The sequence below is a fragment of the Bison bison genome, unplaced genomic scaffold, assembly GCF_000754665.1.
Source record: "Bison bison bison isolate TAMUID 2011002044 unplaced genomic scaffold, Bison_UMD1.0 scf7180017864353, whole genome shotgun sequence".
Taxonomy (NCBI): Eukaryota; Metazoa; Chordata; class Mammalia; order Artiodactyla; family Bovidae; genus Bison; species Bison bison.
The window spans coordinates 6,757,505-6,775,573 of record NW_011494925.1 but is presented as its reverse complement, the minus strand read 5'-3'; the positions used below and the strand labels follow the sequence as shown (position 1 = coordinate 6,775,573).

General features: G+C 47.5%; 1 protein-coding gene across 2 annotated transcripts in view; it reads left to right on the top strand.

Annotated features, from left to right (window-relative positions):
* The window catches only part of PQLC1 (PQ loop repeat containing 1), a 40,862-nt gene that overhangs the window by 8,429 nt on the left and 14,364 nt on the right, over positions 1-18,069 (top strand). Inside the window, exon 3 of one of the 2 annotated variants that reach the window (XM_010855067.1) lies at positions 4,467-4,520. The exons of the other annotated variant lie outside the window; for it this stretch is intronic. Coding sequence (XP_010853369.1) covers positions 4,467-4,520 — 54 coding nt within the window. The remainder of the gene's footprint in view (positions 1-4,466; positions 4,521-18,069) is intronic. 2 annotated transcript variants of the gene reach the window in all.

The window sequence follows — 18,069 nt, the reverse complement described above, 5'->3', positions numbered from 1 at the left end:
TCACGTCCATCGAGTCAGTGATGCCATCCAGCCATCTCATCCTCTGTAGTCCCCTTCTCCTCCTGCCCCCAATCCCTCCCAGCATCAGAGTTTTTTCCAATGAGTCAACTCTTCACATGAGGTGGCCAAAGTACTGGAGTTTCAGCTTTAGCATCATTCCTTCCAAAGAAATCCCAGGGCTGATCTCCTTCAGAATGGACTGGTTGGATCTCCTTGCAGTCCAAGGGACTCTCAAGAGTCTTCTCCAACACCACAGTTCAAAAGCATCAATTCTTTGGTGCTCAGCTTTCTTCACAGTCTAATTCTCACATCCATACATGACCACCGGAAAAACCATAGCTTGACTAGACGGACCTTTGTGGCAAAGTACTGTCTCTGCTTTTGAATATGCTATCTAGGTTGGTCATAACTTTCCTTCCAAGGAGTAAGCGTCTTTTAATTTCATGGCTGCAGTCACCATCTGCAGTGATTTTGGAGCCCAAAAAAATAAAGTCTGACACTGTTTCCACTGTTTCCCCATCTATTTCCCATGAAGTGATGATCTGTAGTTCTCCCTAAATCCCCTTTGTCCTTTGAACTTATCTGTTGTTTGTTCTACGTTGTGCGCTTTGTGCCCAGCATGGGGTCAGTGGACCGGCAGCAGCACTTGGAGCGACAGGGCTGCAGAATCTGCACAGAATCAGGCTGCTGAACCAGGGCTGTGTGGACTGCCCTGTGAAGAACATTCTGCAAGGTGATTCGATCCAGGTCCGCCCTTTAGATTCTGCAGGACTGTTGTGCGTTTCCTCCAGGAGGCACGCCTGGCAGCTGGCCTCTCTGGAGGGTGGCAGCCAGGGGGGCCCAGGGCCCAGACCCGACAGTCTGTCCCGGCCGCCCAGCACCCCACTCTACTGTCCCTGCCCCTCTAGAGGTACTTCCCCGTGAATGCTACTCAGCCTTTCAACAGTTTGATTTATAAAGGAGAGGCAGGTGAATGCTCACTTGTTGTTCAGTCACTAAGTCAGGTCCGACTCTGCGACCCCATGGACCGCAGCACAACAGGCTCTCCTGTCCTTCACTACCTCCCAGAGTTTGCTCAAAGTCATGTCCATTGAGTCGGTGATGCCATCCAACCATCTCTGTCATCCCCTTCTCCTGCCCTCAGTCTTTCTCAGCATCAAGGTCTTTTCTAACAAATTGGCTCTTCGCATCAGGTGGCCAAGTATTGGAGCTTCAGCATCAGTCCTTTCAATGAGTATTCAGGGGTGATTTCCATATTTATCTTTATTTACTTTTCAAAATCAGTTCCCAGTACCTTGCAGTGATGAGTGTGTTTGTTTTACTTTACCCCATGATTCACATGACAGAAGTCCCATTGCTCCCTGTGGCCAGCTGCCCGCCTCCGACCCTCCGCTGCTGGCTCTTGCCCCTGGCATGGTGGTCCCCTGGAGTGCGGACCTTGCTGTGACAAGATGCTCTGAGCTCGCTGTCCAGTCTCCTGCCCCAGACCTGGTCTGGACATGGCCTTGGAGGCCCCAGTCCGGGCCCCTGGGACGGCTGTTGGATCGGGGTTCTTCGGGGCCCCAGTGGGTGGGGCAGGGAGGTTTCCAGGAGGCAGAGTGCCGTTCTCAGCTCGCTTCCCTCTCAGCTCCCAACGGGTGCCGTCTTGAGGTTGTGCCAACAGTGAGGCTGCTAAGTTGTTTAAATGCTGTCCTGAGGGTCACACGTCCCTCCTGCCAGATGCCTGTATCGTGCAGTCACTAGAAACAGCGAGTGCCTCCCAGTGAGTGGGCCACCAGCCAGATACCCGAGTGAATTGTGTTGAGATTTGCCCCAAGTCTCAGCACTCTGGTGGAATTGGCTGGGAGACGGGGATGGGCTGACTGCAGAAGAGGACAGGGGTCCTTGTGAGCTGATGAAAGCCCTAGAGTTCTGTAGTAGTGGTGGCGGCAGGACTCTGGGAATGTACTAAACACACTCGAAGTGTGAATTTTTTATGGTATGTAGTTATAGCTTAGTGCAGCTGGAAGAAAATGTTGGGTGGGGAGAGTCGCATACTATCCCGAGAATGAAAGCTGAGGATCCCCCTTCCCAGGAGGATGCTTATCCACAGACTGTTCTGCATTTTCAGGGGCTCCTTTGTGTCCTTGGACCTCAGGGCACAGTCCTGCCTCGGTCCAGCCCACTGCCCGGTGCTGACCTAGGGTCTTCTGTTCCTGTGTTGCTGGACCACCGTGAACACACCTCCTCGTGGGCCCTGGGCCCCCTACCTCTCCGCTGCAGCCGTTGTCCACCTCCGCCCCCTCCCACACGTAGCCCCCATGTGCTCTCTCCCAGGCGCCCCCAGCAGTGAGTCTCAAACCGTGATGAGGACCAGAGTGCCCGGGGCGTTTGCAGATCTGCCTCTTGTCTGTCAAGCACCGTCCTGTCCTCTGGCCGCCCCAGGGCTGACTGTCCTGTCTCAGCCCTGCTGAAACTTCGGCTTAGTCGTCTCTGGCTCCTGTCTCTGTGGCTGCTCGACAGGTGGGCCCCAAATTTGGGGGCAGGAAAGGACATTTTCACCCCAGACTCTGCAGTTTGGGCTGTTTGCTCTCTCACTGTCTCTTGCCCCTGCTTGTCCTCCCCGTGTCTTCCTCTGTTTTTGGATCTCTCTGTCTCTCTTTGCCTCTCCCACCCTCTCTCCCCCTCTCTGTTTCTCTCTTTACTCCTCACTCTTGTGTCTACGTGGTGCTGGCCGTCGGTTGGACCTCAGCTGGGCTCTGCTGGAACGCTCCCACGTGGGCTCCTCATGAGAACTGGCCTTCCTCACACTGTGGAGCCATGGTTCAACGGGAGTGTCTGGGAAGAACTGGGTGGACATTGCATCTTTTTAAAGATCTGGTCTTGGAAATCACACAGCATTGCTTCTGCCGACCTGCACCTCAGGCCCACCCTGAGTCAAGGGGACAGGGGCCCTCCTCCTAGTGGGGGGTGCAGGCTCTGAGGGCAGTGTGGTCTGGAAGTGTTGCAGTCGTTTCTGCAGCTTGGTGCCTGGTGTGTCTTCAGTACAGATCTGTGGCGGCACGTGATCACAAAACATTGCCAGTGTCTCTCGGCTTCAGAGCGCCCTTTCCTCCATCTGTCCTACGTGAAGGTGTTTTTCTAAAACGTAGATCTGATCATGTTGCTTTCCAGCCGAAAAACCTCAGGTAGCTGGATGCTGTGCACAGGATGTGACCTTCCCACCCAGCTTGCTGCTGGCCGCCCTGACCAGGGTGTGTGTCTGGCTGACCCCAAGCCCTGCACCTGGCCACGCCCGGTGGTTCTGCAGGGCAGGTGTGAAGCTCTGCTTGTCAGCTCAGTGGGATCAGGCCGGGAGAGAGAAGGGCAGCTTTGTGTCCAAGCCCATAAGTGGCTGAGTGGAACGCCCTGTCCTGTAGCCTACCCCCCTTCCCTCTTTTGGTACTTTGATCTTTAGAGGAGGTGCCCATTAATGGTGAACCTGATCTAAATCAAAGACAGAACCAAAAAGCTGGGAGAATCTGACCAGCTCTGGGGACTCAGAACCCAGAAGGTCCAGAAGGGGGTGTTGGAAGGGAGGCAGGGTAAGGAGAGGAGACAGTGGTTCCTGTTGGTTTATGAACCACCCCCTCCATCCCCCCAGCTCTTCCCTGAGCAGTATCAGCTGTCCCCGGGTCTAGGCAGAAAGGCTGGTATTTGCTTTTAGCTGATTACTTGAAAAATTTCCAGTTTGGGGTAGTTTCCATTGCCTAGTGCAGACCCATGACCTTTGCTCCTGCCTTTGCTTCTGACCTCAGTGACTGACCTCCGTCCCCAGCTCCACTTGCAGGTGGAAACCCCCTGGAGGAGCTCTGGTGGTCTTCAGGGCCTCTGGTCAGTCTGTTGTTTTCCTGGGGTGGCCCAGTCTAGGGAAGCCTCAGGTGGGGCGGGGGCGAGTGGGAAGGCAAGGTGGCTGGCAGTGGAATCTCACACTGGGTCCTTCCTGGGCCACCGCTGGGGGCAGCTGCCAGCCCTGCTCCCTGACTTGATGTGATGTCCAAGGGCGGGCAGGTTCACATGCTGAACTAGCTGTCTGCTCACGGTGGGTGTTGTGTTGAGTGCCCTCGGGAAACAGCTTTGTTCTGAAGAGTCTGGACCCTGGGACAGCTGTCTTGTAGCCAGGGTTTGTGTCCAGGTGAGTTTCCGGGGGAAAGTGGAAGGTAGGGTCTGCTGTATCTCGTCAGCACCTCCGACTTTAGAAATTAAGTGAGATTTGGTGATGTTTCATTTTTTTCCTCTGTCCCAGGGACTTATTTTGAAAGAGGACAGGTTTGGAGAACAATAGTTCACAAAGTGGATTTCCTAATGCACAGAAACCAAAAGCTTGTCTTTCTGTTCCATTTTTTTTTTTTTAAAGAAATGCAACAAGGACTTACCAGTGTTAAAATCGGTCTGTTTTTGTCTCTTCTTCCTTTCTGTTTTCTCTCTCTTTCTCTTTTTAAATGTAGCTGCAGATAATAAAGATGGAGAAGTCAGAGTCCCCCTTGGGCGGTCCTTTCTGGGTATGTACCACGCTGCATGTGCCACCCCTGGAGCACTGGGTCCGTTTCCTGCTCTGCAGCTCTGTCCGTCTCTTGTCTCCACTCACACCTGTGCCGCATCCTCTCCTTGCATGGGCATCACCCACCCCACGTGGCTGCATCTCCAGCCAGCTAACCAACACAGCCTGCTGTTTTCAAGCATGAAGTAACCACTAGAAACCTACCCATTTTCTGTGTGTGTTAAGGGGGAGGGATGCAGAGAGGTAAAAAGAAAGACATGAATTCTGTTTGTTAAGCTTATCCCAAAGGATTTTATTCTTTTTGATTCTGTGGTAAATGGAATTGTTTTCTTAATTTTCGCTTTGGATTGTTCATTGTTACTTTGTAGAAATAGAATTGATTCTCACATATCGATCTTGGGACCTGCAGCTTTGCTGAACTCGTTCATTCTAATAGCTTTTTAATGGATAGTTGAGGATTTTCTATATGCAAGATTATGTCATCCACAGATAGAGAGTTTTACTCCTTCTTCTCCAATCTGGAAACTTTTTATTTCTTTTCTTGACTAATTACTGTGGCCAGAAGTGGGAGAGTAGATGTAGATGTGCTTCTCTGGTTACTGGTCGTAGTGAGAGAGCATTTCCTTCTTGATATTGAGTATGGTGTTGGGTACGGATTTTACAGAGATGCTTATATTAGGTTAAGCAAGTGCCCTTCTGTTCTGAGTTTGTTTTCATCATGAAAAGATATTTGAGTTTGTCAAATGCTTTTTGTGTCTGTTGAGGTGATCATGTGGTTTTTGTCATTTATTCTACTCATTATAGTACATTATGTTCATGGAGTTTTGTATGTTGAACCAACCTTGCATTCTTGGGATGAATCTCATCTGATCATGATTTATAATCCTTTTTATAAGTTACTAGATTTTGTTTGCTACTGTTAGGTTGCTTAGGTTCCTTTTTTTTTTTCCCTTCTTCATATGATAACTGATTTTAGTATCAGGATAGAACTGGTCTTATGAAATAAATTGGAAATGGGAAGCGTTCCTTCCTCTTCTATTTTTAAAAAGAATTTGTGAAGAATTGCTATTAATTCTTTATTAATTAAAAGTGTTTTAATTGAAATATATTTGACAGGTAAATTAAAGGTACGTGTTGACACATTTATATACTGTGATATAATAGCCAAGTAGTGGTAATGAGTACCTATATCACATTACATATTTACCATTTTTTTTAATGGTTGGATGATCACGTTTAGTCTCCTAGCAAGTTTGATGGTTGGAACAATCACTTTTCATCTCCTGGCAAGTCTGATGGTTGGATGATCACTTTTAGTCTTCTGGCAAGTCTGATGGTTGGATGATCACTTTTAGTTTCCTGGCAAGTCTGATGGTTACGACTGTACTCACTGTGCAGTGCGTCAGATCCAGGGGCTTCTTCAGCACTTGCTTCAGGTTTATTGGTTCTTCTGAGTGTTTGGTAGGATCAGACAGTGAAACCAATCTGGGCTTGTGCTTTCTATGGAAAGTTTAAAAGGACTAATTCAGTCTTTTACTTGTAAATCTATTCTTACTTTCTATTTCTTTCTGAGTTAGTTTCAAGAGAAATTCTTTCTTGGAATTTGTCCAGTTAATCTGTTATTTGTTGGCATATATTGTTCTTATAATCTTTTTGATTTCTGTAAAGTTAGTGGTAATGATCTCTCTTTAATCCTTGACATCAGTAATTCGAGTCTCCTCTCTCTCTCTCCATCTTGTTTTGTTTCTTGCAGCTAAAGGTTCATGCATTTAATTGATTTTTTTCAAAGAGCCAACTTTTGGTTTTGTTGATATTTCTCTATTGTTTTTCTAGTCCCTAGTTTATTTCCACTTTAGTGTTTATAATCTCTTTCCCTCTGCTTGTTTTGGGTTTAGTTCTTCTTCTTTTTTTTTTTTTACTTGTTAAGCTATAAGGTTAATTTATGGATTTGAGATATTCCTTCTTTTTTTATTGACATATAGTTGATCATCTTTTTTAATATAACTTTTAGCCATAATTTCTTTGTAAGTAATGTATTCACTGCATCCTGTAAGTTTTGGTATGTTTTCATTGACCTTAAAATATTTTTAAATTTCCTTCAGGATTTCTTCTTTGATTCCTTTGTTACTTATGAGTGTGTTGTTTAATTTCCACATATATTAATGAATCCCCAAGTTTCCTTCTGTTATTGATTTCTAGGGGTTTCCCAGGTGGCACTAGTGATAAAGAACACACCTGCCAATGAAGGAGACCTAAGAGATGCCAGTTTGGTCCCTGGGTCAGGAGGATCCCCTGGAGGAGAGCGTGGCAGCCCACTCCAGTACTCTTGCCTGGAGACTCCCATGGACAGAGGAGCCTGGACGGCTGTAGTCCATGGAGTCGCAAAGAGCTGGACACCACTGAAACGACGTAGCCTGCGTGCATAGCACACATGCCTTGATTTCTAATTTAATTCCATTGTAGTTGGAGAAAATATTTTGTATCATTCCAGTCATTTTAAATTGAGGCTTGTTTGATGGCTTGGCCAATGGTCTCTCCTGGAGAACGCTCCATGTGCTCTTGTGAATGATGTATGTCCTACTCTTCAGGTGGGGTAGAGGAGCGTCTGGCTAGGTTTTGTAGTGTTGTCAGCTCTTCTCTTTCCTTATTCCTCTGTCTGGTTGTTACGTCAGTTACTAAAAATGTGTATTGAAATCTCCGACTGCCTTATTTGTGTCTCTTTTCACTTCTGTCAGTTTTTGCTCTTTATATTTTGGAGCACTGTTGTTAGGTGTGTATGTTTATAGTTTTATCTTACTGATAGATTGGCCCTTTTATCATCATAAAATTTTCCTTTATGCCTAGTAATCGTTTTGTTTTAAAGTCTGTTTTTTTCTGATAGTAGTATAGCCACTGTAGATCTCCTGTGATTGCTGTTTGTATGGTATATCTTTTTCCATTGTGCTTTTGACTTCTTTTTTATATCTTTGAATCTAAAGTATGTCTCCTGTAGAAAGCATACGCTGCTGCTGCTAAGTCGCTTCAGTCGTGTCCGACTCTGTGCGACCCCATAGACGGCAGCCCACCAGGCTCCCCCGTCCCTGGGATTCTCCAGGCAAGAACACTGGAATGGGTTGCCATTGCCTTCGTAGAAAGCATATAGTGGATCTTTAAAAAACTTCATCTTGCGGCTCTGGCCTTCGATTAGATTGTTCACTTCACTCACATTTCATGTCACTATGTCTGGATTTACCCTCGCCACTTCACTTTCTGCTCTCTGTCCTCCCATCTGCCCTAACCTCCCCCTGTTCCTTCTTTATTACTTTCTTTTGTATTAAGTAAACACTTTTAGGGTAATATTTTAATTCCTTTTGTAAGCCTTAAATATATATATACACACATATGTGTATATAATAGTATACTACATTGTATCACGTTATGTTATTTGCTTGGTGTTTGACTCGAACATCAAAGTTTATGATATGCATCTTACCAAAATCTACTTTAAATTTATACTAACTTGATTTTTAATCAATTAAAAGAGAAAAAGAGAAGAAATATGCACTTTTACTGCCTTTTACCTACATGATCACCATTACCTATACTTTTTGTTTTTCTCAAGTGGATTATAATTACTGCCTGAGGTCCCTTTCTTTCAGAATGAATAATTTATTTTTAGTATTCCCTATAAGATGGGTCTGCTAACAAGAAATTCTCCCAGATCTTTTTTATATGGAAATGTCTTTGTTTTGCCCTTTTTTAAAAAATGTTTTGCGGGAATTCCCTGGTGGTCCAGTGGTTAGGACTCTGCTCTCACTGCCTAGGGCCTGGAACCTGGGTTCAGTTCTTAATCAAGGAGCTAAGATCTCATAAGCTGTATGGCCAGGAAAAAAAAAAGTTTTGCTGAATGTAAGAATTTTGGTTGACAGGGCTTTTTTTTTTTTTTTTTTTGCTGCATTTCAAATGTGTTTTTCATATTCTCTTGCTAATTTCTCTTTCAGCCATGCCACGTGACTTAACGGGTTCTTGGTTCCCTAATCAGGGATTAAACCTGAGCCCTCGGCAGTGAGAGTGTGGAGTCCTACTGGACTACCACTGGACTGCCAGGGAAGTCCTTCTCTTGCTGATTTCAAGAGTTTCTCCTTTGGCATTCAGCAGGTTGACTATGATATGTGAGGGTGTGGATCCCTTTGCGTTCTCCTTTTTGGAATTTGTTAAGCTGCTTGGGTGTGCAGATTGATATTTTCATCATATCTGGGGTTTTCAGTCATCATGTCTTTGGCTGTCTTCCTCTCCTTCTCCCCTCCTCTCCTCCTATGTACATGTCACATACTTGTACACTGACTGCTGTCCCATGTGTCTCTGAGGTCTTGTTCAGTTTTCGGAATTCTGTTTTCTCGTTCTGATTGCATGATCTTTATCAATCTGCCCTCAAGTTTGCTGATTCTTCTGCCAGCTCAGTTCTGCTGTTGTGCACCAAGATTGTGTCTTTTGACCTCAGTTTCTGGACTTTGCAATTCCAGAATTTTCATTTGGTTCTTTTTAGTAATTTCTGCCTCTTTATTGATATTCTCTGTTTGATGAGACATTGTCAGTATACTTCCTTTAATTCTGATTTACAAAACATTTATTTATTTGTGGCTACACAGGCTCTTCGTTGCTGTGTGCGGGCTTCACACTGCAGTGGCTTGTCTAGTTCTGAAGTGCAGACTCAGCAGTTGTGCATGGGCTTAGTTGCTTTGTGGCATGTGGGATCTTCCCTGATCAGGGATTGAACCCGTGTCCTGTGCATTGGCAGGCCAGTTCTTATCCACTGAACCACCAGGGAAGCCTTTCCTTCCATTCTTTATGTGTGGTTTCCTTTAATTTTTTTAAAAATCAAACGTTTTGAAGTTTTTTCTTCAGACCGAAACTTCAGAAGTTTCAGACTGCTTTGAAGTCTTTTCTGCCAAATCTAATGGTTCTTCTGTCTCTTAAAAAGTAATTTGTTTCCTTTTTTTCCTTCTCTGTATGGGCCACTTGCCATACTTTGTTGAAAACTGGCTATTTTAGATAAAATACTGTAGCAACTCCAGATACCGGCCCCACTGTGCTTAGGGGCTTGTTTTACTAGTCTCTGTGTTAGTGACCTGGCCTAAGGGTACCAGGAGCTGACCTTGACTCTCCTTTGTCCCCCTGTTAAGCTTCTGGGGAGGGGTGGGGTCTGACACTCTGATCAGTAGCTGCTTGCTCTGTTGATTTTGACAACAGCCTCAGGCACGTGGGGACCCACCCCATCCCCGCTGCTGGAGTTCCTGCCCCCGGGCTCGCGCCACTGTGTCCGCGGTCGCTCGCGCGTTCCCGGAAGCGGCAGGGCGGGCCGGCCACACGGGGGCGCGCGGGCCACGTGGCCTGGATCTAGGGCCCCTTGCGCGGACCCGGGTGTCCGCAGTTAACTGGGTCTCGGCCTGATGGGCGGGGCGGGCGCGAGGATAGTGGGCGGCTGCGGCCCGGGGGGGCCGTACCCCACCCCCCGGGGGCGGGGGGGGGGCGGGGCTGACCTACAGCCTGCCCGGCGACAGCAACCAGGCCTCCGCATCCGCCCCGCCTCCGGCCGGCCCACGCCGACCCCAGACCCTTTCTCTTTGTGATGTGTCCTCACGATCTGAGAGCTGAAGCTGTCCACTGAGACTGGCCAAGGGGTTGTGAGTTTTTAAAAGTTGGCTCCGCGGAGCTGCGCTTTCCTGCAGCAGAGCCTGGGCACAGGGGCCCAGGCCAGCCGCGCGCATCCTCACTGGACCCTGGGCCTGGGGCAGGTCACCGTCGCTGACCCAGGGTGCCCACTCATTCGCTGGTCCTGGTTTTCTCTGGCGAGGAAAGCGGCAGGCCGAGCGCAGCATCCCCAGGTGGCGGCGGCTGGAGCTGCTGCTGGAATTGCTCTGATCCAGGGCAGGAAGGGCGGTCACCCTCTCTTGAGGCCGCTGCTCTCTCCGGCATCATCGATGGCCGATCTATACCCTTTAAGACCAAATCTCTTACATAGTCGTTTGGAGAATAAAAGTACAATTCGATAGGAAATCAAGTCCTTCTTGCCACTAGGACACAAGCTCCTGATGCAGATTCTTCAGATAGCAAATGGCTTCTTAACTCAGAAGTGATTGGACTGAGCAGGGAAGGAATGGCTTTGTGGATCCAGGGAGCCTCAGACCTTCCGCCAGCCAGGTGGGGATTTCTCCACGTTTACATAATTGGGAAGCTTCAGGGATGTGTTGGTCACCACCAGGCATCTTTAGCGGCAGCTCAGGGGCAGGCGAGCTGGGTGGATTGGAGGCCCTGTGCTGATTGACTGGCCCCCATGTGGGCCTGGGACGTTCTTTCAGCTCTGAGTGCCTTGCCATCCAGACTTGCCCTTTGGGGCCACTGACTGGAAACCACATCCGGGGAGAAAGCACATCCCGCTTGAGCTGGGGGCTTGCCAGGGGAGTGAGGGGAGGTGATTTGTATTAACACCTCAGCTCTCGTGGGCATCCTCCTGTCGGCGTTCTGCCTGCGTCCCTGTTCTCCGAGCACCATCCGCTCACGCACAGAGTGGGATGCAGCGGCCCAGGAGGAAGGTGTCACCTGAGTGGCTCTGTTTCAGGAGTAGGGTGCCAGCCCGCCCCTGTGCCTGGTCTAGAATCAGTTTTGAGAGGGAGTCCAGACCATTCTTTCTTAGCTTATTTTAAAAATTATTAACAAAAAAATCTTTGACGTAGGAATCCCTAAAGAAGTATAAGAAATTCTTGATTCTTCTGATTACAGATCAGCGATCTATACATTTTATTAAGCATCTTCTGTGTTCTTCTAACTTTTTCTGACTAAACTCTGCAAGTCTCACTTCATGCTTTCTGTATCTACCCAGTGTTATCCTCAGCCGACATTTTTCTTTATGTAATTTCCTGCTTTTTTCTCCCTGCTGCTTGTTTTAACTCACCACATCAGTTACAGTTAATGGGTAGAAGGGTCATTAAATGTCTTTTAAATTGTCCAGGATTCAAATGACAGCACCTCAAACTTAAAGTTTGAAAGAACTTTTTTTATCTTCAGTATTAGAGAATATATTTTCTAAAGTGAATATGTATGTCTGTATACAATTTGAAAGTGCACAGTTCATTGGTTTTTAGTACATTCACGGTGTTGTGCGGTGACCACCACCATCTCATTACAGAATATTTCCATCAGCCCAAAACAGACCCCACACTGCCCAGTTGCCTTACCCCGAGCCCTGGTAACCACTGATCTGCTTTCTGTCTCTGTTTTGCTTATTCTGGACACGTCATGTGAGGGAATAATACAGACTTTTGTGTCTGAATTCTTTCATTGAGCATGTATTTTCAAGATTCATCCAGGTGGTAGCCTGTGTTAGTACTTAATTCCTTTTTAAGGCTGAGTAATATTCCACTGTGTGAACATACCACATTTTGTTTATCCATGTGTCCAGTGATGGACATTTGGGTTGTTTCTTGTTTTGAATAGTCCTGCTGTGAATAATCATGGGAAGTTTTCACGTGAACAAGAAGGTTTTCAGTTCTCTGGGATATTTACATAGGAATAGAGTTGCTGGGCTGTGTGCTAACTCCACGTTTCATCATTTGAGGAACTGCAGGACTGCCTTTTAAAGTGGCTGCACCATTTTAAATTCCTATCAGCTGTGTGTGAAGTTCCCAGTTTCTCCACATCCTCATCAAGACTTTCTATTTTCCTTTTCACTTTTGCCATCGTAGTAACTGTGAAGTGATATCTCATTATGGTTTTGACTTGAGTTCCTTACAACTCGTGATGTTGAGCATCTTTTCATGTGCTTGTTGGCTATTCGTGTGTCTTTAGAGAAATATTTATTTGGGTCCTTATCATTTTTTAATTGTGTTGTTTGTCTTATTGTTGTAAATCATATATATTCAAAAGGAATGTGTACTTCTTCTCCCCCGGGAGTTGTAAGTGGTGCTCGTTTTGTAGACTGTCGGGCTTCGGTGTCCTGCGGAGCCTCTCTTGGTCCTGTCCTCTCCGAGGGACCGGGACCTGTGTGTCTTCCCCGTAGCAGCGCTCATGCTTCCTCTCCCAGCCTCTCTGTACCGGCCGTGGTTGGATGACTCAGGTCCTCAGGAGCCCGTGGGTGCGGCCCCCCAGGGTTGCCTGGTCCTTGGCCCGTGCACTGAGGATGTGTTGAGAGCATGTCCCTTGGGGGTGTCCTTAGCTACCTGCAAGTCCAGGAGGCAGAGAGGTGGACGGTCTCCAGCAGTGTTCCCTCCCGGCTCTGTGACCTGGAAGAAGCCCGTCCGGAGGCAGTGGGGGCTCTGTCGCGGGGTGTGGAGGCCCTCAAGGATGCTGGTGGTGGCCACTGCCCCGGGCTGTGACGGGGCAGGGTTGGGATGCTGGCAGTTCCCTCGTGTGAGGACACAGGGCCCGTCCTTGCACCTGAGGGAGCCCGAGTGGCAGAGATGGTCAGGGAGACCCGGGAGGGCCTTAACCAGAAAGCTGGCCCCTTCTTTGCCCCAGAGAACTGGCAGATAAAGCCGCGCCAGGTCTCATCCAGCCCACGTGCAGCTCTCGAGACTTAGCCATGAGGTGGGCTTCCCAAAGACGGAGGGCCTGTCCCCCTGCCCTTGCTCCTCAGGCCCCTCTGAACTCCCTGTCCACTCAAGCAGCTCTGTTTCCTTTTAGCAGCTTTACTGAGGTCTGATCAGCATGCAGTGAGTGCATCAAAGTGTGAAGCTCTGGTCAGTTTGGGCCTGTGTACAACCTTCGCCCAGACCAAGACAGTGAACATGCTGGTCATCCCACAGTTTTCCTCTTTGTGACCCCCCGCCTCCCCCAAATACTAATCTGCTTTCCGTCACCATTCATTTGCATTTACTAGAATTTGACACATTTACTGGAATTTTACCAGAATTTGGAACCATCCAGTATATACTGTTTTGTCTGGTTTCTTTCACTGAGCATAATTATTTTGAAATTTGTCCAAGGTGTAGAGTGTATCAACAGTTTGTTCCTTTTTATTGTTGAGTTATGTGGTTATATTACAAGTTTTCTGTTTATTAACTGGTTGATGGATATTTGGATCATTTCCAGTTTTTGACTGTTACAAATAAAACTGTGAATGAACTCTCGCGTTCAGGTCTTACATGAACATGTGCTTTCTTTTCTCTTGGGTATATACCTAGCAGTGGACTGGCTGGATCGTATGGTAAGTGTATATTTAATTTTTAACGAAATTGTTGCACTGTCTTCCCAAGTGCTGTACCATTTTGCATTCCCACCAGCAGTGTGTGAATTCCAGTTGCTTTGCATCCTCATCAATACTTTGTATAGACCTTTTTAAAAAAATTTTTTTTTCCATTCAAATAGGCGTGTGGTAGCATTTCATTGTTGTCTTACTTTGCGTTTCACGAATGACGTCACATCTTTTCACGTGCTTGTTTGTCATCCTTAGAATCTTCATTGGTGAAGTATCCAGGTCTTCTGTCCCTTTAAAAGTTGTTCTTATTGAGTTGTGAGTTTTTAATGTTTTGGATACAGGTCCTTTCATCAGATACATGGTTTGCAGTATCTTCTCCATGTCTGTGCTTTGTCTTTTCATTCTTTTAGTAATTTCTTCTGACAAGCCAAAGTTTTTAATTCTTTATGAAGCCCAGCTTATTAGTTTGTTCTGTTGTTGATTGTGCTTTTGGTGTCAGATCTGAGGCATCTTTGTCAAACGCAAGGCCACAAAGGTTTCTCCCTGTTTTTTTCCTGGTAGTTTTAGGTTTTACATTTAGATCTGTGATCTGATTACCTGTGAGTTACTTTTGTTTCTGGTGTGAGGTATGGATTCAGCTTTACTGCTTTTGTGTATGGATGTCCAAAGACTGTCTTTTTTCCCCACTAAATCACCTATGCATCTCTGTCAGAAGTCGACTCTCTCTGTGTGGGTCCGTTTCTGGACTCTGTTCTGATGAATTGATTTATTTCTTGGTTCCTGTGCCAGCACCACACTGTCCTAATTATTGGCTTGGTACTGAGGCTAGGATCAGGTAGCGTTAGTCCTCCAGCTTTGTTCTCTGTTCTGTGTGCTCTGCCTTTCCATGTGGATCTTAGGGTCAATTTGTCACTTTCTACATTAAGCATGCTAGGACTTTGGTTGGAGTTATCTTGTATCTATAATCTGGGGAGACTAGTCATCATTATGCTTGTGCAGAGGGTGTTACCACAGCCACCCTGGGGCTGCTGTCCTTAGAAAGGCCTGCTTCCCCAGCAGGCCCCTGAGTGATGTCCGGGAACTCGGATTTTGGGAGACTTCCCATTGTTCCCAGAATTGGCAAGAGGTGCTGTCTGTGCTTCAGTTGTCTGGACACCTGCTGCCCTTCTGGAAGTCTGGAATTTCACTGTGTTAAGCAGAGGGTGTCACGTGACCAGCCCCCGGTAAAAACTCTGGGCACTGAGGCCTTGATGAGCTCCCCTGGTCGCTGTCCGTTGCTGGAGGATCAAGCTCATCCGAGGGAGAGGCTCCTGGAAGCCACAGCTGGAGTCCTCTGGGCGCTGCCCACCTGCCTTTCCGTTCTTTGGCTTGGCTATGTGTCCTGTGGCCGTGTGTCACAGCTGGGACTACGCTGGCACGCTGGGTGAGTCCCCCTGAAGATCACCGGACCGGGGGCTGGTCTTGGAGGCTCCGAGATGACAGCGTTGAGACTTCCAGCATAGGAGCTCCATAGGCTCTCCTCTTACTTGTGTCTTCTTTGGTTTCCCTCAGCAGTGTTTTGTAGTTTTCAGTGTACCCATCTTGCACGTTGTCAGATTTGTCCCTAAGTATTTCGTATTTTTTATGGTATCGTGTAAGGTATTGCTTTTTAAACTTAGTTTCTGATTGTTCACTGCTAGTATGCAGAAATGCAATTTACTTTTATAAGTTGCTCTGACAGCCTGCAATCTTGCCATGCTCATTTGTTCGTTCTCGTTGGCTTTACTGGGTCCCTTATATATTTGATAAGAAGATCATGTCATCTGTGAATACAGATTGTTTTACTTCTTCCTCTCCCCCCTTTTCTTGCCTGATTGCTCTGGATGGCGCCTCTAGCACAGTGTTGATTAAAAGTGATGAGAGCAAACTTGCTTGATTTGGTCCTGATCTTAGCGAAACGCATATGTCTGTTTATACCCTGCCCACCTTAGAGTAATTGTTAGATGGTTAACTTACATGTGCTAAAACCCCTGCTACATTGTCCTTCTTTGTTTAAGTAGTCCCTGGTCTTGTGTGTGTGTGCGTGTGTGTATGTGTGCTAGTTGCTCAGTCATGTTCGACTTTTTGCAACCCCATTGACTGTAGCCCACCAGGCTCCTCTGTCCATGGGATTTCCCAGGCCAGAATACTGGAGTGGGTTGCCATTCCCTTCTTCTCTATGCAGGGGATCTTCTCTATGCAGGGATCAAACCCAGGTCTCCTGTATTGCAGGAGGATTCTTTACCACCTGAGCCACCAGGGGAGCCTTATCTATTAATAAGATTTAAATGATAAGAAAAAAGTCACATATATTCACCCACTTAGTTACCATTTACAATGGTCAGTTTTGATCAGATGTCAGACATTGTGAATTTAGTTTACTGGATATTTTTGTGGGCTTTAGACCTTCTTGAGATTAGTTCTGGGAAATGCAGCTGGTCATCTGTGGGGCTCTTGGTCTTCTTGATCTCATCACACTTTGCCATCCTCTCTTGTCTCGGATATGTGATAAATATTGTTAAAATGCATGTGAAGGTTCTTTCTCCTTCCTCCCATGTTTCACTGATGTATCCTTTTGGAAGGGGCCAGACGCTCCCAGGTGCTGGTATGTTTTTCTGGAACGTCAGAAACAGTGGTCCACAGTGGAGCTCCTGAAAGAGACGTTTCTCTGCCTGAGATACGGCAGGGATAGGCTTTGGAAAGTGGGAGTCGACTGTGACTTGTCCTCTTTCCCCCTGACCAACTCTGATCCCGCCTCCTCATGCCCTTTCCTGCCCTCAGGGAGCTCTGTCTGCACCTTTGGAGGGCATGCAGCGGTCACCAAGTGATGCTGGCCTTGGAGGCACAAACCGGCCTCCTGAATCTTGTTCTTTGAGTGCTGTTTGTCAAACGAGTGTTGAATTGGGCAGGTTTACTCCTTTACTGGAATTCATGCGATGCTTATTGATGATGATGTCTCATTACAATCATTAGGACCCTTTGAGAAAATACCCTTGAGTTATTCATTCAAACCGTGTCTATTTGGTCCCTTGTGACCTAACCGTAGACCTGTAGGCAGGTTGCATAACTGTTTCTAGGCCCCCTGCCCCCACTCAGAGGCGGGGCCTGGTGATGCTGTGGGACCACACCCATGTCCCCTCCTGGCCCCTCCTGCCTCCCCCTGCTCCTCCTGCCCTCTCGCCTGGGCTGCCAGCTGGTTCCTGGGTGTGGTCCTCCAGCAGGCCTGTGCTTAAGCTGCAGAAGGCGAATGATGGTTCCGCGTTGGAGTCGGGTTTACTGCTGGTGGTTGAGGTGACCACACCGTCGTCACAGCTGCAGCAGTGGGTGCTCAGGTGGTCGGACTGTTGGGTGATCATCTGAGAGCTGTGATGCCTGAGTATCGTCTGGAGTGTGGATTCTGACCCACATGGTTGAAGGTCTATAAACCTGAACAGCAGGAATTAGGCTCATTACTGCAGCTCATCACAATTAGTCACCGTAAAAAGATCCATGTTCTTGTCGCTTAGGTTCTTGCATTGTGTGTGCCTATTTACTCATGTCTAACTCTTTGCCACCCCATGGACTGTAGCCCACCAGGCTCCTCTGTCCATGGGATTCTCCAGGCAAGAACACTGGAGTGGGTTGCCATGCCCTTCTCCAGGGGATCGTCCCATCGAACCCGAGTCTCCTGCATTGTAGGCAGCTTCTTTACCACTGAGCCACTGGGGTTGCCCCTCTTGAAGTGAATTATTTGGCTCTAATCTTTTGGAGGAGGCAGGTCCCTGAGCATTGAGTCCTGGGAGGCTGGCACATGCAGTGCATCCTGCCAGCACTAGGTTCCTCCTGAGTGGCCTGGCTTGCCCGCTCAGGGCCCTCGCGGGTGCCAGGCTGATGGAAGGAGGCTGCTCTGTCTGTCGTGCTGGGGGCAGAAAGCGGGTGAGGGTTCATCTGACTATATGTTTCAGGAGGAATTCTTTAAATTTATCTGAGGCTGTGTTTTTTGTCACAAATGAGTTTAGTTACATAAAACACAATTTTGTATCTTCTTTGTGTAAACATAGATCTTTTTGCACACTTGGCAAATGGCAGCCATGTAACTGAGCTCTTTGGCAGATGGCGGCCAAGGTCTGGGCACCTCGCGCTCCCAGGGATGCCCTCTCCCCCCTCCCCCGTCTTAACCCCACTATTTGGTTTCTGTGTTCCCCTGCGTGTCTGTCACGGTGGACTCAGGGAGGGGTCCTGTCCTCGGTGTTCATTGAGGGGAGGGGCTCGACAGGGTTCTGGTGCCGCTGAGCACCACGGGGTGACCTCTGACCTTTGCTGGGCCCGTTTCTGGCATTTGTGTGGATGAATATTTTTGGCTAAAACAGCTTTGCTGAAC